The sequence below is a fragment of the Oxyura jamaicensis genome, chromosome Z, assembly GCF_011077185.1.
Source record: "Oxyura jamaicensis isolate SHBP4307 breed ruddy duck chromosome Z, BPBGC_Ojam_1.0, whole genome shotgun sequence".
In the NCBI taxonomy this organism is placed as follows: Eukaryota; Metazoa; Chordata; class Aves; order Anseriformes; family Anatidae; genus Oxyura; species Oxyura jamaicensis.
The window spans coordinates 53,888,538-53,912,460 of NC_048926.1; the positions used below are offsets into that span (position 1 = coordinate 53,888,538).

At 43.9% G+C, this 23,923-nt stretch overlaps 1 protein-coding gene across 1 annotated transcript in view; it reads left to right on the top strand.

The window, feature by feature from the left end:
• The window catches only part of PIGG (phosphatidylinositol glycan anchor biosynthesis class G), an 84,904-nt gene extending 71,486 nt beyond the window's left edge, over window positions 1-13,418 (top strand). The window contains exon 12 of the mRNA XM_035309956.1: window positions 11,279-13,418. Within this exon, the coding sequence (XP_035165847.1) occupies window positions 11,279-11,504 (226 nt within the window). The 3' untranslated portion in view covers window positions 11,505-13,418. The remainder of the gene's footprint in view (window positions 1-11,278) is intronic.
• Window positions 13,419-23,923: the final 10,505 nt, after the last annotated feature.

Sequence of the window (23,923 nt, forward strand, 5' to 3'; positions counted from 1 at the left end):
GTCCCCGCTTTCCCCGGCCGTGCTGAATCTGTCCCACCGCATCTCTTTCCCTTCTGATCCTTTTACCTCCTGCTGAGTCTCTTTGCTTCTGCCTCCTTCCTGTGCCTCACTTTCTGCCACTCCTGTCTGTTCTTGCTATTTCCTTCTCCCTCTTCTTTTTTTTTTGCTTGCTGTCTTACCTTTGCTTTTCTTTCCTTCTGCCTGACTCTTCTGTTTGCTCTTTCCCCCATCACACTCTGCTTTCTTTGCCTCTGCTTCTATTTCTGTATCTCTCAATTGTCTGTCTGTGCTCCTTTCCAAGTCCTTCTCCCTCTTTCTCGCTCTTCCCTGTTTTTTTGTCTTGCTCACTCATTCTTTCTGCCTTTTTGCCATTTGCTTACACTTCCCTGTGCTCTCTTCCTCTTGTTTTTCCCTTCCTTGGACCTCTTCCGTAGTCTTTCCACTTCCTTCCTTTCCTTCCTGCTTTCATTTCTCCCCTGGCTCCCCTTCTGCTCCCAGCCTTATCTCTCTCTCTCTCCCCCAGCCATTTTCTCTCTCCCTTCCCACTCACTCCCCTCACCTGTCACTCCTCCCCGCTCTCTCTTCTTTGTCTCTTCCCATGTCACCTTTCACATTGTCTGCTCTTTTTCCTTCTTCCTCTCTCTGAGCCCCAACTCCCCACCACCACCACCACCTTGACTCTGCCCCTTCATCTCCCTTCCCTCTCACCCCCTCTCTCCGCATTGTGTTTCCCCCTCATGCTCCTCTTCTGCCTTTCCTCCTTTCTCCCCACAGCCCCCTTCCCTGCACAGGCAGCACCCTTCACACACCTCCTCTCCCCTCCTCAGTCTGTGTTCCTCACCCCCACCCCATTCTCCCTCTCTGTGGACAGCTCTGCTTCTTGCTTCCCTCCCGTCCCTTGTCCTCCCCTACTGCTCCCTCCCTCTCTCTGCTGGCCCCTTCCCATTGCTGGACCTCCCTCTGTCTCCTCCCCTCTCTCTGGCCTTTCCTGTCCCTGTCCCTGTTCTCCCTTCTCTGTCATCCCTGACAACTCTCACCCCATCATCCCACCCCTTTCCCCTCCCTCTTTTTCTGTCCTCTGTTTCTCTCCTGCACCCTCTCCTTTCCCAATCTTCCTCCTTTTCTCTGACACGCTCTTCCCCCTGTCGCTGCCCTCCTTTCATGACAGTCTCTATCTCCACCTGTTCTTCCTTTTTCCCCTCTTTTTCTCCTTTTCCCTTCCAGTCCCCAGTTGCTGTCAATCCCCCTTCACCTCTTTCTCTGTATTCCCCTCTGAGGACTTCTGAGCCTCTCTTCGCCACCTTTCCTCAGCCCCTTCTCTTCTTTCTCCCTCTGCCACTTCCTTGGCCCTTTACTCCGTTTCCCACCCCCTCTCCCCCACCCATTAACTACCCTCTCCTCCCTCCTCACTTCCACTCTCATACCCACCATGAAGTCCCCCGTCTCTTTCCCACCCTCCCTGTCTTCATCCTACCCCTCCCTGCTCTTCCTCCCTTGGTATCCCCTGCTCTCTTGCATCCCCTGGCATTTCTCACTCATTTTCTCTCCCTTCCTCAATTTCTGTGCTTTGGTCCACCTCTGCAGCTCTGTGTCTCTCCCTCTTTCCCTGTCTCCCAGTCTCTGCTTCCTTCTCTCCCCGCTTCCCCTTCTTTGGTCCTGCCTGCTCCCTGTGTCTTACTCCCATACGCAGCACAGGCTCCCCTCTCTCACCCTCCTGTCTCACCCTCACCATCTCGCTCCTCCTGCTCCCACCATCTCCATCCCTCCCCTCTTGCACTCTTACCTCTCTTGCTGTCTCTTCTCCCCTCTTTCCCCTGCTATCACTCCCGTTCCTCCTATCCCCATTTCTCTTTCTCCCTCTCTGCACATCAGGTGATACTCTTATTTTCCTCAGAGCTGTTTCTTCAGGTTCCTTCACCACGGAACACACTCAGACTTCAAAGTAACATCTCTGTCCTGTTTACTTCACGTTTTCTGTGTTGGACTCCAAGGTGAGCTTTGCAGTGTCACCAGAGCTATGGCATGAGAAATCCTGTGCTGTTTTTTTCTGCATTCTCCTCAGCTTGAGTCCGTTGAGTAGGAGGGTCTGTAACTAGTGTAGGCACTACACAAGGCATCTTCCTCAAAAATCAAAGTGCTCTGCCACCTGATTTCTTGCCTAGGTGAATTCATTTCTGTTTGCTATTCTGTCTGTGCTCCATGGTATTAGAGTTGTCTCATGCTTTGCAGAGATAGTAGGGCACGGATTTACAGATCCTGCTGTAATCCATTTTGCTTTCAAGAGAAAGTGCGTGGAGCTCTACAACCTTATGCTAATGTTTAGTATTGTTTTTAATTATTCACCTTCATGCAAGTTATTCATAACTCCAACACTCCTGTGAACTTGCCAAAGGAAAAAGTATGTGATCCTTGGGCTTTACAATGGTATCCTTGCATAATCCCACAAGTTTATCTCAATTCTCCCCATGGGACAATGAGCCCCCAAAGAGGAATCCACTGCGCATTGTACCAGAGACAAAACTGTGAAGAAAGTTGGTAGCAGTATTCAGTGCGCACGCTGCACTCAAAGAATTGTCTCCCCTTTCTCCTCAGTACTTTGGAAATAACATCCTCTTAACTCTGAAATAGAATATTCAGGCTGAAGCATCGTACCAACTTTATTTCTCCTCTACAATTAGCAAGGGCTGCATGGTAATGATGGATTCTCAGCGGTTTATATTAGTGCTGAAGCAGGAACAGGTTTATTCAGAAAGGTGGCTCTGGAAATACAGGATCATATTTGTACTCTTTATTGTAGAAATGTTTTTAGGTGTAATCTGTACTTTTACATGGCCATGTCTTGCTGGTTTCCTGAATCCTTAAGTATATTTCTAGGAATTTCACTGAAATTTTAAACCACCTTGCAAGAATTCGGCCTCTGCTTACAATCAGGTGGAGGTCTTAAACTCTGTAGCTGTCAGATTATTGTTGTTAACTATTGTGAAAGGTGAAATCATCCTAATGGAAAACACTAACAAGTTTTTTGCATGTATTCAAGTGTTCTGGTGAGTTTTTTTTTAAAAAATACGATCTATTTATGCTTGCTATTTACATGAAACCACATGGCAGAAAGACTTTGAGTTCTTGTCTCCTTTTCTTACCAGATTTGCTGTCATGTACACATGACATGTCAATACAGTTGGCACTGTTTGCTTCTGATATGATCCAAAAAAAAAGAATCAAAGTGCTCTGCCACCTGATTTCTTGCCTATGTGAATTTCTGTTTACTATTCCTTTTGTGCTCTGTGGTATTCAAGTTGTCTCATGCTTTGCAGAGATAGCATGGCGTGGGTTTACTTATCCTGCTGTAATCCATTTTCCTTGTCTTTGCTTGTCCAATGCATAGGTTATGAGCAGCAAAACCACTATACAATGTCATGGTACTTTTTGAGACTTTGGGATTTGAGTTCAGAAACTGTTAAAATTACAGTCTTTACAAGGCTTAATGTTGTCAGGCATGGTTCGTCTAGTAGGATCCAAGAATTTCTAAGTGGACTGTATGTAACATCTTACTATTTTTCTTGAGATGAGTTTCTGCCATAATATGATCTCAAGTTGTTACTGGATGTTCTGAAGATTTATTGTTCTGAAGAATTATTTCTTTTCCTAATAGTGCAGGTTTTTAGATTTGTTCTTAATTCTCAGATGAATTGGATGAATGAAACAATGTTTGTAACAAAGTAAAAAGCAGACAGGGAGAGAATGTTTCACACCTCTCTCTTTAAGTAGTTAATGTTCAGGAAGAACCTTGAAATCTAAGTTGAAAACAGATTTCAGCTCACACATTGAAATATTAAAATTAAATAAGACGAAACCAAAAGCAGATAAACCTTCTTTGTAGTCATGGGAGAGCAAGCGTGTGCACTGCTCGTTTGTGAGTAGTGTTAAAATGAAATGTATTGGAAATGCTTACGCTTCTTTGTCTCCAGTGTTCTAGTTGCTTATCCAGATCATGTATACTGAGTTAGTCATACATGCTATAAGCGGTACTTGAAACAATACGGTAAATGAAAATGGTTTGATTTGGAACTTAGAAAATCCTTGTGCCTATTATTGCCCATTTGGCTAGTTGCAGACAGTTTGACACTTCGCGCTCTACATAATTAATGTTTTGGAGGCTTTCAGACATGCCCAATCAATATCACGCAGTAGGCATTGGAATGTGGTTGGAAATTGGCAGCTTTAGCATCTCACGATGGATGTTGACGGTGGTAAGCTAAGTTGGCTAATTGCAGCTTCTGCTCATGGGTCACATTTGTGGATACATTCACATCCGCAGAGGTCCACACTATTCCATGTTGTTGAAGGTTTTCTCCTTCGTTGTGGTGTCTGATGGTCAGAGGTCTGGGCTGAATTTCCTTTCGCTGAAAACACGAATTCCAGAGAACAGTGGCAACCCGTATAGAGGTATTGGTGTGCCCATCTGCATAACGCCAGCTGAGCGCTGTTCACTTTCACAGTCTTTGGTCTTGTAGAGCTGATTAAAGTCGTATTTTCTTCTGGTTTGGTCTGCAGCTTTTGGGCAGCAGGACATGTGAGCTATAAAGAGGAGGAGATTTTTTTGTCTGCATTTGAGCAGAATTATTTCAGTTCTGACTTGCTTTTTTTTTTTTTTGCCATTAGTTTTTATTCCTTTTCTGTGCTGTGGTCAACATAAACAGACTTCTTGGTTCAGGCAGCTGTGGATAGGGCTGTACGTGGGATGCTGTCCTTCTGCTTTTATTCAGGATTTTTCTATCTGCTTTTCCTTACATCATTTCTTAAAGTGCACAAGTTCTTCTCAAATGTGTATGTTGTTATTGGGATTGCAGGAGTAATTTGAGGAGAGAGCTGTTATATTAGTTAAGTCACAAGATTAAAAATAGCTACTGTAATGGAAAAATACAAGAAAGAACTGACTCTGCCCTCAGTGCTGAAGAGCAAGTATTTCTTAAATAATTTGTGCCTCCCCTCTCTAGAAATGCCTTGTGACACTGTTCATTTGCCCTGTTAGACCGGTATATTCTAAAATGGTCAGTTTGATTTTAACTAAATAACATGGTAACAACCTTTTTTAAGCCTCCGCATAGCCTGCTGATCTGGACCAACCTTTGGCTGGAGTGCTTGGTTACATCTTTAGCTGGGATGATGAAGATGATGAAGAGCAGTTTGTTTACAGGGGGGCAGGAAAGCCTGTAGGTGCACCTTAGCAGAAAACCAAGCCAGAAGTTTCCTTGTTACTGCTTGCATGTATGACGCTGATGTAAAATGCTTCAGGCCTTTTTCTACTGGAAGTCTTCAGAAACGCTAAGTGGATTTTGGGAGAATACTTGCAGAAAATTGACTAATGCCAGGCTTCGAAATAATTACGATTTGTGTTTTGCTTGTTAGGAATTTTAATGATATGGTTATACCTTACTGCTTTAAAGTCTGGACCAGTGTCAATAAGAGCAGACTGATTAAACTTTGTTGGTTTTCTTGGAGCTGAACAGGGTAACATTGGTAAGGATTAGCCTTAGCGGAGTCTGATGGGAAAGCTTGAGGCTCTGAGAGCGGGCAGTACCGTCACTGCGTATATACCACTGTGCTCTTGCACAGAAGCAGCGCATGAGGAAAAACATATCGAGCAGAGCACTCAGGGTTTCATGGGAATCCATCCTGTCTTTAAAGGAGGGATGGAACTCGTCGTTAGCTATTGTAGCTTAGATGGAGAAAGGTGGATCAGAGAGTCAAAAGTACCTACTGGAAAGGAGTGGCTTCTTTGTGGTGAAGAAATCTAGAGATTATATTGCAGTGTTGCCTAGAGTGCAGTTTAGCTATCTCTTTGCCTGCAATCCTGAAATAGATACGGGTAATTGAGCTAGTAAAGTGCTTTCTCTTTTCTCTAAGGGGAGGTGGGGCTGATCCAGTGATGTTGAAAAGCAGTCCAGTCCTTTGCAAATTGATTGCCACAGGATCAGTATTTGGGAAAATGAGCACATGCAGGGGATGAATTGGGTCTCATGGGTGTCTCTCCAGCTAGGTTGCTAAGTTTTTAGGAGAAATTTTGTAGTCTCTGTTAAAGGTACAGTTTGTCTCTTGCCCTAACAGTTAAACAACGGTAGTAGCCATTCAGAGTTGCTGTTCAGACCTGGTGCAATGCCAGGGTAACTGGGTTCCTACCTGCAATCTCATGCAAGTCTTTGTTGGGTATCCTCTCTAAGGAATTCCTCTGTAGCTGTATTCTAGGGCCAACCCTGACTGAAGAAGGGAAAAAGGAACTTGCAAATTAATTGATACACGGCCCATTTTTTAGACAGTGTTTTTTTCTAAGCAGGTTAGGGATCAGTGGATTCTGGTGAGAGGAGTTACCTCTGCTTGGGTGACTGAGACATCTCTCTCTGTTAGGAAGCTCCCACAACAACACTGCCAGCAGTGAAAGAGGGCTTTCCTGCTCTTGGTGCTGAAATGGAGATAATTGAAGTTTCAGGGCTTAATAGCCTTTCACAGATAAGCCCTTATGAGAACCTGCTGAACCCTATTCTGCCGTTCAGCCATGCTGTACTAAATACTACATGCCACAATCACTGAAGTTACTACCACAGATGCTAGACCTTGCTTGGGTTGTTGTAGCTTCTCCACCTTTCTTACTGGGAGAGGGGATGGACAGGAAAATCCATGCTCATCTCCAAGTTCCTTCACTTCTATGGTTGCAGAATAGACTTCATATCCCCGTTTAACTTGTGGGGAACAGCTCTTTTTGATACCTGTTCATTTGACAGGCTTTGGTGTCAAAAGTTGCCACTCTGTAGAATTAATACTGAAATAACTGAAAAAGCCTGTTCAGATTGATAGTCTGTACTAGGTTTGATCAGGTAAATTTCCAAAAGGCTCTTGGTTCCTTTGGATATGCAAAAAACACAAGATTTTTTAATTATTTTTTTTTACATGACAATGCAGGAGTGTATTCTGTAATCTAAAACAGCACTTTAAGAATCATGCTAGATGAGAACAGGGCAGGTGGGAGAGACATAGCAAATTTGTTCTTGCTTGCAGAACTAATTGATATTTGCTTAGATCTGAGGATTTTCTTTTGGATTACAGATACTTTTAAGATGTTGCAGATAGACACTTGGAGTGCTGCAGGGTTTATTTCTGGCTGCAACCTTTTATTAGTATGTAGAAGACAGATTAACAAAGTGCCAACTATTTTTCAGGGAGCACTAAACAGGGAGATATTTAAGCAGAAATTGCAGAAAGCCTAGAAAGAAAAGTGTCACTAATACGAAGAAAAAGAAAAAGCAGTAAAAATTGTCTTCAGGTATGCAGATGCAGTATCCCCAGTAAGATGTAGTCTAGGCAGTGAAACACAGCTAGAAAAGCAGGAGCTGGAAGGAAAGAAATGCTAGAGGATGGATAACTTCTGATCAAAGTATTCAGTGGATTTCATACTGAAAACCTCCAGACATATATCCCTCATCCCCAGCCCCAGCAAAATGACAACCCTAGAGTATTCCTCACTTGTATGTGTGCGTTTTTCTAAGGTGTCTATTTAATCAAAGATTAGAACTATGTGAAGTGGTGCATTTCTGAATTCCTTGTGGAAGCATTTGTAGGGCTGTCTGTGGAGCTTTTTAGCTTGATTTAAAACTACAAAATTTGTGCCACCATCTGCCAAGTATTCTGTATAAATGGAAGGCATGCTTTTACAAGAAAAGAGTGTTTTTTCTTTCATGTTTTTGGCACTGTATTTTTTTTATTTTACAAACCTTGTATTGTGATCTGTAACCCATTTTAATATCATGAGTATGATATTAAACAGGGAATGAGAGGTGAAAGCTTTCTTGGCAGCACATTGGCAATTGGCTTTTAGGAGATCCAGAGAAACAGAAAAGCCATTAAAAGTACAAGTCCTTGGCCTTTTTTTTTTTTTTTTTTTTCCTGTATATTAAATGTTGAACTAAAAGAGAGGGTTTTTGTTGACAGGCAGTATGTACTCTAGAAGTCTCTGAAAGCATTTGTTTTTCTGGATCTAGCAATCTTCAACATAAATCTTGCATAAAGTTTGGATACACGTTATCATCTTTACTCCATCTGGATTTCTCAGTGGAGTCTCCAGAACTCAGCTTGCTAAATTTGCTCAGTATTAGAGGCTGGGTACTTACATACACACATATATGTGTGTGTGTATATATATATATATATATATATATATATATATATATATATATGTACTCCTTTTAAACTCCATTATGCAGATGTCTGAATGTTGGACTGGTTCTGTTAGAACAATGAAGTAATATATGTGGTTTACCTCCCTCTATTTCTGCTTTTCCCCTTTAAATATGAAAAGGAATTAGCTGCTGCAGAGATAATTCGGTATGGCGTAGTTACAGGTCGATGCTTTAGATGTGCCCTGTCATCTTCCTTTGTTTTCACTGAAGGAGTGCTGAATGATTGCATGGTTATTAATCTTTGGCTGGTGCAGCTGATAAATGGTAAGGGCAGGTGTGTGGCCTGCTCTCCTAGTGGCTCTTTTGGAGTAAGCAGCCAGCTGAACCAACTGGGTTGACTTGGTCACGTTAACAGCAGCAGCCTGAGCCCTGGCAACTGCTTTCCTTGTGGTCTTGCTAAGCCCTGTGCACCATGGTCACTCTCTCTGTGTATGCAGAGCAAGGAGAAGCAGTATACAAAGTCATTATGCTTAGATGCTCACCAAACTGGGTTCCCAGCAGAAGCACAGGGACAGGTGCTGTGCTAGAACTAAGGCGCTGCCTTAGCATCAGGATAGCAGAGTAGTGCTAACTGCTTGTGCTCAGTCATTCCAGTGCTGTTTCCGCAACAACAAGCGTGTGAACTGCTATACCAGCTCCAAAACATACCTAACTATCCTGCTGTTGAGCCTCACTAACAATTTAACTTGGAAACAGGGTGCTTCTGTTGCCTTCTCTAAATTGCACCGCTGCATTGTACTGTGAAACTGTCCGAGATTTCCCTCTGCAGGTAGGTGACTTATATTTTGTTCAGAGACGAAGTGAGTGCTGAAATCTTTTGCAAGTAAATGTGTTATACAAACAGAAAACAGTCCATTATTTTTACTATTTCAGGTTAGAGAAAGAATGGCACCACTTACTTTCTGATTTAGGGATTGTTTTGGGGGATGAAACCATATTGCAAAAATAGAGAATTTAAATGATAATGATGAAGATTATTGTGTGCTCTTATTCCAGTACAAAATGCATCTGAAATATTACGTCTGCCCAATTTTTGAGCCAAAGAAGTAAACACACAGAGATTCCATTCAAAATACTCTTACAACCAGATTCTTATTAATTTAAAAATTAGCCATTAAAAAAAAAAAAAAAGGAACATAATTGATTTACAGCTATGAGCTTTCTCTAACTGTGTTATGTGAGCATGAACTGGGGAAAAAGAGATGAATTGAAAATTAAATTTATAAAGCACAGTTCTTGCAAGACCTAGATTTATAACTTGATGGACACTCCTCTCTTTTATGATTCACTTGAAAATCCTTTTATGGAGCTATAAAATCCTATTATTGGTGTTGAGGGTAGCAATAATCTTCATCTAGATGATCAATTCTAAAACATGGCTTTAAAATTGCCTGTTTGCCTGTCACACTTAAAAAAAACAAACAACAAAAAAAAAACACCAAACATCCCCTCTGTTTATTCAGTTCTATTATCTAACTACTACAAATACTGTTTTTACTCATAGCAGCATGAAAACAGCTAAGACTGAACTGCATCTTGTTTAATCTTTGTCAACAAAATCGCTTATTAAACATAAAGCTAGTTATTTGCATGAACTCACTGAAGGCTAAGTTGTACAGAAGAAGGGAGGAGCCTCGTTCACTCCCAAGTCACAGTCTCCTTGGCTAAGCAGCTAGGGAAATAGTTATCTGTGAATCAAATGTATGCTTTTCAGTCATTCACACCTGCTGTTAGTTCATTTTTCAGCTCTGCTTTCGTGACCTGTTCTTTCCTTCAACTGAAAGCCTTGGGAATTTTGCACTTGCTTTCACTGGAAAACAGGACTGTATCCTAATTATTTTGATTTGAAGAATAAGAAGTTTAATGGTTCATGTAAAACACTGCATTCTGTAGCTTACTTAGTCATAAGTGACTAATTTACATCTCACAGAAATGCTAGTCATCTTAAATTTTTGTTATTTGGAACACGATCATAATTAAAAATCAGGAGGAGCAGAACAGATTCTCATAAGAGAATTTCAGTGTAAATCATTTTGCCAGTGTGTTCTTTTGGGAACTGATGAAGTAAAACATTTTGATGAGGAGAGGAAAAGGTTCTGCACATTATTACAGTGAAATAGCTTTGTTCCTTCCTTTTGTCCAGACAGGTAAGCATCTGAATTTGGTGTGAATTAGTCTCTGCAGATGTGGTTTGGGGAAAGGGAACATATATCAGCCCAGCATCTTTGCTGACGTGCTGACACTTCAGGGAAGGGAGAACAGTCATAGTGCAGAAAACCCGTTCACTTCCATTTTCACCTGACTCCTGTCAGCCACAAAAATACTTCAGTGTGGCAGATTTGGACCATGTAGGTTGTGTATGGGGTGGACATTTCTTGTAATACAGTGGGCTCAGCTAAGCTAAGCTCCTGTGACAGGAACATGATGTTTTGCTCATGTAAGCCTAGGAACATGGTGTTCTCCGGAGAGTGGTTAAGCTAGCTTTGCAAAGTTCTGTAATAGCTCAATTTATATGTTGCTTTTTATACATTACTAGTTTTGGGCAGTAGTGTACTCTGTAGTAGTGTGCCTTTTACAAGGGGAGCAGGCTCCATCTGATTATCTGTTGTACAGGCTAAGCTCTTTGTGAAGGGGTACTGAAGTCTTTCTTCTCTGCCTGCCACCATCCAGATTCTGTGGAAGGGCACTGGAAGGCCAACACGAGATGAAGCTGTCCGAAACCTGCTTAATGGAGGCTTTAATAATTAGAGAAAAATGTATTAAAACACAGAAACTTCTACATCTGAGGTGAACTACTGGGTGTCTGCCTTTGCTGAGGTTGCAGTTGCTATGCGAATACTTAACATACTTACACACTCTGTAGGACAGGGGAGGTGATAAGGAAAAGCGTGTTCTTAGCTGCATCACCACATCAATAACCAGTCTTCTAACACCAAGTGGACATCTTCTTTGGGTATTTTTCCTGATGTGAACTAATACTAAAGAGTGGGTAAACCAGGATGTTTGCTAAGTGTGCCTGAGAAGGAACTCCTCTGTTTTTGTTACAGGAATGCAGCAGCAGTGGGCCACGGCTGTTTCTGCTACGCTCTAATGCGTTCAATTCCAGTTGCCATCTACATCGTTTTGGTAACAGGCCTGCGTTACCACCTGTTCATATGGAGCGTCTTCTCGCCAAAGCTGCTCTACGAGGGAGTGCATGTGTTCATCACAGCTGCAGTCTGCTTGTTCTTCACAGCCATGGATCAGAACCACTCTCAGAAAGTGCAAGACTGAAAATAAGTGTGCACTACACAGTTCTGCGCTGCGATACCCTGTGTGTCACTGGAATGGAAGAAAGAAAGTAGTGGCTTTATGCTGTTGGGTAGGATTGGAAGAAGTCCCCTTGTGTATTTCACCCAGTATTGCATAGGGTCTGAAAGGCTTGTACTGTGTTAAGCTGCGTTTACTTAAAACTGTTGAATTGAAATAAACTGTTTTTTCATAGATAACTTTTATTCTATAGCTGTCATTATGACAGTCCCTGAATAACTGAGTCACAATGCTACATGACAGTGAATTTCACTGTATGCCAACTATAAAGTTGTATTTTTAATATGTAACTTAAATATCAAACACTGCTTTTTTTCCAATTTTTAAATGAATTTGGAGGCTTGATTGAAATTAACATTCTTGAGTTTCAAAGAAAAATAACTTTGGAGAAGAGTTGAGCACTTTATGTCTCATATTCAAGCATTCTTGAGCTCTGGCTTTTTCCCATTCACTTTTATGTCTGTCTTTTTTTTTACTTAGAAGATGAAGAAGTAAAAGTTCATTAAATGCAGTCCCCCCCAAAACAGTTTAGAATCTTGTAGTAACTTGTAACCTTATGTAAAGTTATATCAACCTATCTGTATATGTTTGCAAATGTGTTTTATTTTTTTTTTAGCACAGAGATAACGAGAAAACACAAGAGACAGCCCATTTTAATCAGTTTATTGTGCTGGAAAAGCTTTTGTTTGACACATCTATGTAATAAACCAGCACTGTAAGGAAGAAGACACTAGTAAAGGCACTAAGCTTAAGTAAAACCAAGCCTAGGGCTAATTTACTCATTGAAACTTGAAAAAAGGCCATACTGCAATGGTTTTGATTTGATTGAAATAATGACATATATATAAATGCAATTTGAATTTAAAAATACAGATCTCAATGTAAGTACAGATCAGTTTCTTGTGGGCACTGAAAAAATCTTCTTTGTGTGTTTTTTTGTTTTGTTTTGTTTTTTTACAGGATACTACAATATGCAGGGTTTCTTGTTGCTGTTCACAAGACCTTATATTCATTAATCTTGATTTTTTTTCTTTGTTTCTTGCGTGTGTGTTGAATGTATCATTAAATAATATAACTGTACAAATGTCCCAGGTAAGAGGTGGGTTTTTTTATTTGTTTTCTTTTAATAAGCATCATTTCTGCTAAAAGGCAGTATTTCCTTCCTGAATGTAATCATTAACTGATGGATTTCCCTCTGCTAAGATCTTGTGTTTCTTTTTATTAATTTTAAAATGTTAAATCAGGTTGGTTGCTGCTGTACTGAACATTGGATCAATTTTCCCACACTAAGGTAGAGAGTTAAGAGCCATGAGCAGAGAAGTAGGTTAGTGGGCTAAGATACCAGCAGCATTAGAGGTGTGTTTAAGGGAAGGTGTGGTGGCTGGACAGGGCACTACAGCACACTCCTAACAATGGCATTTTCCTTGCTAGAGTTAAGAAGATTATACAATGATGACCGTCCTGAGCATCAGTTTTGCCAGTGTCCACATTGGCAACCATTAGGATTTAATGCGTGTCTGAAGGGGAGCACATAGGGAAATTTGAAACTTGTTTAAAAATCTGAAAACAAAATGCTTTTAAGCCACATGTAGGTGACAGCACGTTTGTAGGATCACTTATATGCTTTCCATGTCCTATTTCAGCAAATCTCAAAAGTAGGCCTTTGTTTTTTATACATGGTACCTATGTTAACAATCAGCCATCTTGGCCACTAATACTGACATTTTTTGAACTGTTTAACAACAAAAATTTAAGTATCCTGGCTGTGTTTTGCTGTTCACCTGGACAAGAGACTTCTGAATATTGAGTGACATTCACTGTGACCCATTACAAGCTTGAGAATTAAATACTTCTAATAAATTGTTATTTTTCAGTTCACTTAAGGAATATTTAAAATAGTTTGTGCATGTCCTACACTTTTACCATTTTCATAATTCTCAATATTTTTCTGGTTACCTGTTGCCTAGCAACAGTATGGGGATTATCGACATCTGTTTGCTTACTTGGTTAATTCCTGAGCAATCCTCCCTGGTGTTAATACAGAATATGTTTCTAGGAGATTTGCCTCAAATGGAAAGGGTGCTAATAAAGAGATGAAGGGGTAGGGGAAAAGTTGCTTCTGGGGTGCAGAATCCTAGAACAATGTAGTATTTCTTGGTTACTGTGAGAAAAAATCAATTTTCTTCAGACAGGATCTTCTGTGAAGCTATTTTATTCGCAATTGCGGTGGCAGGTGTCCTGTCAATCAGGAGTGCATTTTAGGAAACAAATCATAACCTTTTACTCCCCGTTCCCCGACGCCTGATCACCTTCCCTGCTTCCTCATTGGCTGTGTACTACAGATTCACAAGCTACTCGATGCTGCTATATACCATATAGGTACAATTTTTATTTTTTTCAACCCTTTAGTTTCTCCTTTCTTATGTTTTGAGAACTTGTGATCTTTGTTTTACTGTTCTCACACTGCTCATCCTCTTTTCCTCAAGCTTCTACCTTATCTTGGAACAGTGAGGCCTTCTACTGTCCCCTTACCTACTTAGCATTTCTCCTTATGATGACTGCACAACTACCTTGGAATACAGAAAAATAATTATCTTCTGCAAAACCACAACTTTGTTTCTCACAATTCCCCCCTCTTCTTTTCTTACTCCAATTGTTGTTTTTGCACCTCTTCCCATACCAAACTCTTTTGAATTTTTCCAACATTAAGGTGCAACATTCTTCTTCGGGTGTCACGGGGGATGACAGATATACAATGCCACTATCATTACAATACCAACAAATAGTTGTTTGAGCCAATTCTATTCAGGTAACCACAAAGTTAGTTTCTCCCAAACATTTCTGAATCCCCAGGAATTGTCATCTTGAGCTACTCTATGTAGGATCTTGTGTTTTGTTTTTTTTTTCCCCCAAATATTTTTGAGATCAGTCAAATTTGTCCCATTTGATCTACATATATACAGCAACTAGTAATAATTACGGTACACGCTCCTCCTTATGAGGTTATTAGTAAATCTAATACTAGTTGATTCTAGAGTACTATTTTTGCAAACTTATCAAACTTCTTTTCTAGTTCTTCAGTTATAGCTGAGATATTACAATAGCGTTTTCTAATTCACACACCCTTCACCACCACCACCACCACCACCCCCGCCCGGTTTACTAATTTTTCAAGTATCTACATAAAGCAGAATTAATTTTCATTTTTGAAGTAGTAAATCTCAATGATGTCAGTTGGATATTAGAAAATAGGTATTTATAAAATAGATTAAATATTAAATTAATAAATATTAATAATAGATAACAAATTATAGATAATAATATGTAATAGATAAGAAAGAGCAGTCAGGCACCGGGACGGGTTGCCCAGGGAGGTGGTGGAGTCACCGTCCCTGGGGGTGTTCAAGGAAAGGTTGGACGTGGTGCTTGGGGACATGGGTTATTGGGTGACAGCGGTGGTAGGGGGGTGGCTTGACCATATGATCTTGGAGGTGTTTTCCTGGAAATGTCTGCTGGCCCGCCACTCGCTCAGCTCCTAGGAGACTGGAGGCAGCAAGGCGAGAAGCAGCTCTGCCTGGTTTGCGAGGACAGCCACGCCGTCCAGAGCAGCAGCAAGAAGGAAGGCAGCTGACCAGGAAACGTGGGCAGAGAGGGAGTGCCAGCAGCACCAGATACAGCAGTGCTCGAGGGACAGCTGGTACACAGCCCACAGAAACATACAAGCAATATCATTGGCACCACAGGTGTGAACATCAAGCCGACAGTGGCATGGGACCTCAGGGTGGAAAAGGTTGACCCCCTGGTGTGGCACCCTGGCCAGAAAACATGCTGAGTTGAAGGCATCCTGTTTGGGCAGTCCCGGGCAAAGACTGGCTCATCCTCCTGCCCAACACCATGGAGCCCGTGGAGCTGGATCCACCAGAAGATACGGAGGAGGCAATGGAAGAGGATCCACCACAGCCAGAACAGACCTGGGACTACCCAGTATCTCTTACTACTCCACAGTATTTCTTGTTCCTTACTAATGATTTTGTTTGCTGTTTCTAGCCTGCCTAATAGTGGAATCTAATTTGGTGTATGTTTTAAGGTTGAACTTCTTTGGATTATTTAGTTAAATAATCACAGTGTCCCCTTTCTCCCCTGAAACTGAAAGGCAGGACTGAAGACAGGAGTACATGTGCACAGATAGCCTCCTCCTAAAATACATTCTGAAGCAGGGATGTTGTGTACTTCTCTGCTTGGATGAAGTTTTGACCCAAGGTAGCTTTTTCCACTCAGCATCTTCGCTGCTGGTCAGAGCTGGGTTCAGTCAGTTGACAGTGGCCTGTAACTTCCTCAGTTTCACTGGATCACCGTGGTCAGTGCAGCTCACTGCTACTCAAGCTTCTACGGTATTTATGGTACAGTCTTAATGATCCAGAGCATGATGAAGCTCAAGCTAAGAAGAGACTCTCCTGAAGGCATCCAGGTTTCAAAAGCAAACAAAAATTAATAAATAAGAAAATTCCATCCACTCCTATTCAGGTACTATATATCCATATTTCTCCCCTGTAGACAAAACCAAACTTTTCTTTGCTCCGCGTAAGCCAGCAGAACATCCACATAGTGCATCCCAGCCTTTGGTGCAGGTGATGGGCAGGTGCTAAGCCACTGGTCCTGTGTGGTCCTGCCTATAAAGTTCAGAGCATGGCTTTTTGGAATTCCTTACATAAAACATTTGTAAATTGAATGAGATTTGCCTCCACAGCCGCAGTCATAGAGTCACAGGGTGCAACAGAGGCAAGTTGCGATGAAGAGCTTCCTCTGAAAAACCAAGGCTCCCCTGAGGGCCTCAGCAATGCAAGGTGAGGGAGGAAACTGCAGTCCCGGTGCTCAGGGAGGCAGGGGAAGGATTTGGTCAACGTGCCTGAAGGCTGCCCTCCTTCTTAAAGGCTGACACTGGGGGAGGCTTCTGATGCCTGGTGAAAGGCTGGCAGAGGAGTTTCCAAGGACAAGATGGAAGGGACTCCCCAAAGCAACTTATGCCTGGCCCATTGAAGCAATGGCAGGCTGTGGAGAAGGAGAGAGCACATCATGTTAGACAACTCAACTTTAACCAGGCTTTTAGTATGGCCTACTTAGTGCCCAAGCAGTGAGCTATGGTGCACTGGCTAGAAGGTGGGGTGAACGTCTGGGATATGAGTGTTGCCTGCAGTGGATGGAGGTCCTGTGGCTGGGGACCTCAGTCTTTTTTAGCAAGCTGGATGAGGGGATGGAGGGCACTTTGGGCAAGTCTGCAGGTGGTACTGAATTGGGGGAGCAATAGATATGCTGGAGGAGAGGGTCACACTTTGGAGGGGCTTCTGCAGGCTGGAGGAACAGGCTGCTGGGATCCTCCTGGAGCACAGCTTGGGCAAATGCTGGTCCAGCCCCTGGGTGGTAGTGGTGCAGGATGGGGCCACGGGCTGGGCACCAGCTCCAGGGTCCTGGTAGGCAGCAAGGAGACGTGCATCAACCACGGGACCTGCAGCCTTGGGGGCCCAAAATGGCTTGGGCAGCTCTTTCAAGGGTGTGGGCAGATGAGAGATGGGAGAGATCCTTTCTATTCTACAGATAGATACCAGCGAGCCCAAACATGCCACAGGGAACCCTGAGTGCAGTTTGGGTTCCTCAGACAAGACTGTGACTGAGTGGAATAAGCATGGCAGAAGTCACCAGGATGAGGAGGAGCTGGAGTATGACACATCCCAGCAGTGAGACTGAGCATGTATTCCCGCCAGGTACACATCTGCACTTGCACACACACAGCATCACACTGCACACAACCACGCATGACCAATACAGGAAAGAGTGCTTTTCCAGCGCTCACATAAATGCACAGCACTCACAAAGCCTTGAGCTTTGGCAGCCCAATCCTGTTCTTCTTGTCCAGCTGATCAGGGAACAAGGAACACGTGTACAGGTACATATGAATGCATATTTACATTTGCACAGACACTATCTATCCATCATCTGGCTTAAATCCCAGTGTCCTCCCCTGCTGCTGGCACCTGAACACAGGACCTGCAGAGGTTTGCAGCCATGCTCTGCTTGCTGGTATACACAGCTCTCATTTGACTGGTGAGCCCTGCTGAGTTCACACATAGCCACTAAGAATAGTCTGCACTCACAGAATATACTTAGAAATAGGGTTTAATGAGAGGATGCAGTACTGTGGTGGTTGTACCCTGCTGAGCAGCTGAACTCCACAACAACTGCTCCCTTACTCCCCCTCCCCAAAGGAAATGGAGGAGAAAATACGGTGGGAAGGGCTCAAGGGTTGAGATAAGGACAGGGAGATCACTCAGCAATTTTTGTCATGGGCAAAACAGACTCAGCATTGGTAGATTAATGTCATTTATTACCTATCACCAACAGACTAGAGCAGTGAGAACTAAAACTAAAACCACCACTAAAGCTCCCCTCACTTCCCATCCACCCTCCTCTACCTCCTCCCCTGAGTAGCGCAGGGGGATGGTCAAGGGGGCTGTGGTCAGTCCTTAATACTTCATCTCCACGGCTCCCTCACGGTCCCTCCCTGCCCCTGCTCCCCATGGGGTCCCTCCCACGGGATGCCGTCCTTCCCGACCTGAGCCTGCGGGGGCTGCCCACAGGCAGCGGCTCTCCAGGAACTGCTCCCACATGGCTCCGTGCCACGGGCTCCATCCAGCCCCCAGGAGCAAACTGCTCCAGCACGGGTCCCCCACAGGCAGCAGCTCCCCCCACACCCCCTGCTCCTGCGTGGGCTCCTCTCCACGGGCTGCAGCTGCGGCCCGGGGCCTGCTCCTGCGGGGGCTCTCCATGGGCCGCAGCCTCCTCCAGGCCACATCCACCTGCTCCACGTGGGCTCCTCCATGGGCTGCAGCGTGGAGATCTGCTCCATGTGGGACCCATGGGCTGCAGGGGGACAGCCTGCCCCAGCAGGGGCCTCTCCCTGCACAGGCTGCAGGGGAACTGCTGCTGCCTGCCTGGAGCACCTCCTGCCCTCCTGCTGCACTCCCCTGGGGGCTGCAGGGCTGCTTCTCTCGCCATTTCTCACTCCTCTCTCTCCCAGCTGCTGTTGCCAGCAGGATTTTTGCCTTCCTTCAACCTGCTCTCCCAGAAGCCCACCCAGCGTCACTCCCTGGCCCAGCTCTGGCCAGCAGCAGCTCCCTTTGGAGCCATCCGCAGCTGGCTCTGCTCTGACATGGGGCAGCTGCTGGGCTCTGCTCACAAAGGCCACCCCTGCAGCCCACCCCCTGCTACCAAAACCTTGCCACACAAACCCAATGCAGGTACACAGCAGTGATCAAATGATGGACTCTGTTGTAAAATGTGCTACCAACCTGTTTACACTCAGCCAGCCCTTTTATCTACTCTGTCTTCTGTTTTCCCATGTTTGTTCCTTGCTGAGCAATCCTGTTCAATCTCTTTTCATATTTTGGGTCCTTTCCCCAGGCATCACATTATAACTCTTCCATATTCTCTCAATCCCCTTAAAAGACTCCATAATAAGTTTGACAGAGTCCCTAGATACTCTTCGCCCTGCATCCTGTCATGTGGTCCTTCAGGCAGTAACCTCCTTCCGTGTGGCAGGTATTGCAGGAGAGGCATTTCTTGGGTTGATTCAGCCTGGTGGGTTTCACATCAGGTGCAAGTGTCTAATTGCTTAATGAATGACTGCTTAGCAGTTAGTCTAATGAAATTAATGATTAACCAATGAGGTTAGTAGAGATCCTCACCATGTCCTTGTTTGCCTGAGCCTCTCTGTCCCTTATGTTAACCATGAACAGACTTTAATCACATCCGTACATGGTGATCCGTGCCTTTCTTTGGCCAGGGGGGACGAAGCAGCAGGGAACCCCTTCGGCCACCATCAGCTCCCAGGAGAGAGGGCGCAGAGGTGATGGAGGCAGACACTTCTCAGAGGGGACAGGCCCCAGAGCGACAGGCACAAGTGGCAGCGGGCACTGACAGGAGGCCAGAAGAACTTGCTTTCACAGGAGAATGCCTGCTGCCTGGGCTGGGGCGCACACCTCCATACTCAGAGACCTTTCCACCCTGGAGATGCTTCATTGAGCTGGCCCTGCTGCAGGCAGGGGGTTGTATTGGGTGTGCTGCAGAGGCTCTTCCAGCTGGCATTTCCAAGGATTCTGTTTTTTTTTTTTTATTTTATTTTATTATTATTATTATTTATTTTTATGTTTAATTTTAGCTCTGACATTTTTATGGACTGTTTTACAGGGTGGGTATAATCCTTCAGTGAAGAGCAGCAATGGGACAATGCTCTGGGGAAGTCCTGTGAGGGCATTGGAGCTCCTTGTGGGCCTTTCAGTAGAGGGCTGAGATGATCCCTGAGTGGGATGGGAAGAGCACTTCAGGGAAGGTGAATGTGGTGAGGAAGGAGATGTGGTGAGGAAGGTGTGGGGGAAAGAGACTGGAGGAAACAGGGAGGAAGTTGCTTGTTATGTGGCAGTTTCTGCAGGGTGGGCAAGGCCACTGGGGAGTGCAGGAAATCCCATCTGCACTTGTAATACATGCAGCATCTCTAGTGAGCCAGATGAAGCCATTTTATGAAAATCCTGGGGGGTGGGGGGGATGGGGGGGGGAGCCTACCAACGAACCAAATAAAAACCACACAAAATCATGACAGTTCTTTGACTGGGAGCAATAATTCATTTATACATAAGCTCACAATAGCTGCCTTCCAGCATGCCTTTGTCCCAACATCTTACCTTACTCAGAGAAATAGTTTTACTGGAGTGTGTGAGCAGGGAAGGGGACATAAGGAAACAAATCATAAGCAATCTAAATCAAACTGCTGACCTGTTTCAGCCAAACCTGGAGAAAAGCAGGTGTCTTAGGATCACTCTGGGTTCCTGTACCTCTGAAGGACCTCAGGGCAGGGCCCTGCTAAGGACTAGGCAATCGTGACTTAGCTAGTGTCTGGGCAATGCAAAAGAAGCTGTTGGTCCAGAGTGGTCCATGCAAGTATGCCTTGAGCAAAGGATGGATGTTGCAACCAAGCTTTGCTGGTTCCCCTGTCCCTGGAACAGCTTGCTTTAAATGCATACTGAAGAAAGTCCTGCAAGCTCTTCTGTATTCACTCCAGACAGAGATTAGCAGCAGGAGTCTTCTGGAAAATGTGCCTCTGTAACAGAGCTTTTTTGAGCTTTTTATGTAGGCTCCTTAGTCAATGCCTACAGCTCTGCCCTAGCATCCTTGTGGTGGATTTTGGACAGCTATTACCTGTTTTGGCTTCTGAGTACAGGTGCAAGATAAGAGCTGAGACACCATTCCCGTCTTTCTCTGCATTTCTGCATCTATCATTATATGAGAAACCATTTGCACAAGACTCTCACCTCAAAGAGGGAGCCTGGAGAGCCACACTTCTAGCCAGGGACTTGGGCTGTGAGTTGCAGTGAAAACCGCTCCTCCTCTACAAAGTGTTGTGAGGACGTGCCTGAGGTCTGTCTGCTACCAGCAGGGACACACACTGCTCTCCTCCCTTGTGGATTAGCACAGACATGGTTGAAGAAAGGCCAGTCTATCTTTCTGCTTCCCCTGGAAAACTTGTAGAGACTACTTGCTTGCCTCAGGGTGAGTTTGGCAGAGCCAATGTGAGACACCAAAAGGGAGCATGGCTAGCAGACAGGTATAGCACAAACAAGCTATTTAAAGCCTGAAACTCTGATGATAAAATACTAGATGATTAGCAAAGTAATTTTACTCCATTTGCAACAAATGTACTCATTTGCATGAAGAGTGCTGTGAACGTAGATTAGCTGAAACAAAAGCACAGAGATTGGGCAGTTTTCCTCTTTGATGCAAAGATTATAATTAGTTCACATATCTGTATGTGATGGTTTGAAAATGCCTTCACTAAATACAGAGCAAGCATAACTTCTCTGGTAGTGTTTACCTACTGTTGGATGCTTAACACAAATTGTTGGATCCTCTTCTTCAGATCAATTAGATCGTCTTATTTTCTTTATACATGTGTCATCCCCCCTGAAACCCTCTAGAGATACCATTTGTCTGGAATGGTGTTTTTAATGTTATTGCTTAATGGCCTTGCTCCATTGCTACTGAAATCAGGGGAGCTTTGCTCATGCTGCCAAGAGAGCCCTAACGTGCAAATCGTTTCCAGTTCCCATCACTGAAATCTTTTGCTTGCCTGATGCTGTATTGTTTAAAATGTCTTAAGTACTCTTAGAAAATAAAGGCCAAATCAGTTTAATTCTGCATTTGAAATGTCAGTGTCATGCTGCTTTTATGTAGGCATATGCATATTGAGTATTATTTTCTGAGTGTAATTGCCTTAAGTGCTGTTGATCATGCAAAGAGAATGATGCATTCTCTGACTCAAGGGTCTGAGAATCAAAGATCCAAATCCTGCAAATGCTTAAGCATGTGGAGAAAGCCCTCTCAAGGGATGATGCAGGCATCCAGACTCTCTTGTGTTCAAGGCTTTGGTCCATATTTAGCAGACTGAATCTAGCAGAAGCACGCAGCATGTCCTCCCTGAGCAGCACTGGCTGTTGTAGGGAGAGGCTGTGCAGAAGGGAAGGAGAAGGACTTGGGAGGACAAGTGCAGGAAGGAGAAGAGCAGTGGGGATGGAGTGATTGGAATCATGGAAATAGCCAGATGGGGCACAGAAAATGCCAGGAAGCCAAATGCAGAGAAAATAGAAAGAAAGACTGGGGAATGTGTGAACCTAGGGTGAGAGTGGACAGTGGTCTTCAGCTTACTGGTGGTAACATGAAAATATTAGGTTCAAATCTGTCTTCAAGATGTTTGTGGAGGGTCTGCTGTGATTACCTTCGCTTGGGCATCTTGCTGAATTGAAATGTCAAGAAAAGAAAGGGAGGTTGGAAAGATAGCCTAAGGACAATAAGAAGTTCTGGAAAGTTGAGACCAGTCTGAAGACCAGTAACACTTGTAAGCGTTGTTAGTTCAGATTGCTTACGTTTATTGCAAACCCTGCCCTCCCGCTCAGTTTTGTGAAACATTCACTCATTTCCGTACTGCATGATTTCTCGTGAACATTCTCTCATATTACAAGCTTAGGGTGGGGAAATCTGATAATCCATAGTGTTTGGTTTGCCTATTAATCTTCATCTTGGTCTGCTGACCATCCAGTGCTTCGTGGGATCCTGTCGTGGGCACCCTCACAGCTGCAGATGTGTTCAGAGCACTGTGTCTTGGTGCAGTGGAAGCAGAAAAACAAGGAGGCACTGGGAAAGTGGTAAATATAATGTACAAATATCCATAGAAATGACATCCTGAGTATTGCTAGAGTTAATAGTACAGAACAATTTCATTTTTCATGCATGAATGTTTTACAGAACAGCAATTTGATGGCTCTTATTTCACTGAGTTTCTTACTCCCTGAAGGTAGCATCTGAAGAAAGGCCCTCTCACAGATTGTGAATAAAGGAGGGAAGCTTCTTTTAAGAAGGACCAAGCCAACGTCTTGAAAGTGGCTGGGAATTTCTTTGTTTTAAAGAGAGGGAGAGAGAGAGTTTTGCTGGTGAGAAAACAACAGGTAACTACAAGGAGGTATTATATCTGGGAAATCTCATCTTTTCTGAACATGCCCTCTTACAGGAACATACAAGATGACTGCAAATGGAAGGCAGTGTATGTATTGGCTTGCATTTTCTATTTCTTTTACAACTCCTGTATCTCTCATGTGTCTTCTACTCTCTCTTGCTGTACTTACTGCAGGTGCAGGGTTCTGCACTATTCAGCTGCACACAAGCCAGCTTGTGGGAATACCACTGCCGTGTACCTCTTCTGAGCTCCATCTCACAGCCTTGTCCAAGTCTTTCTGAGTGTGTGTGTTTGTATTTCACATATCTATGGTGAAAGACACCCAGGTTGGTTTCAAGTAGGGGAAAAGCTTTTTTAGATAGCAGTCTTGTGCTTCTTCCTCCACTTGGTAATTACTGCCTTGTGGGTATGTACACACATGGGGTGCTGGGATCCTGTTTCAGCAAAGTAAACAACAGAGACCAGCCTCTTTTGCATGCTTCCTCATTACTGCTGGTTTTCATGTGAGACGAGACTTAAGAAAATTGAATATTTGAGGCTGGTAACTGATGAGGCAGGGGGAACATTTCTGCCTGGCAAGCACAGCATTCCAGTGTCCAGGCTGTGGCCCTCCATGAGGAGAGAGGAGGGCAGTAAGAAAAGAGTTAGGCCACTGTAACTGAGGTCCCTCTCCACCAGTTAGGGCTACTGCCCTGAGTTCTGCTGCAAGCTGAAAGCTTTGTGGGAAATCAAGGGGAGCTGCCATCAGCACAGCTTGCAGTGTGAGCTGCAGAGATTTGGTTGAGATGCCCACGTGCACAAGTCAGCCTTGGCAGGAAAGGGCACAACT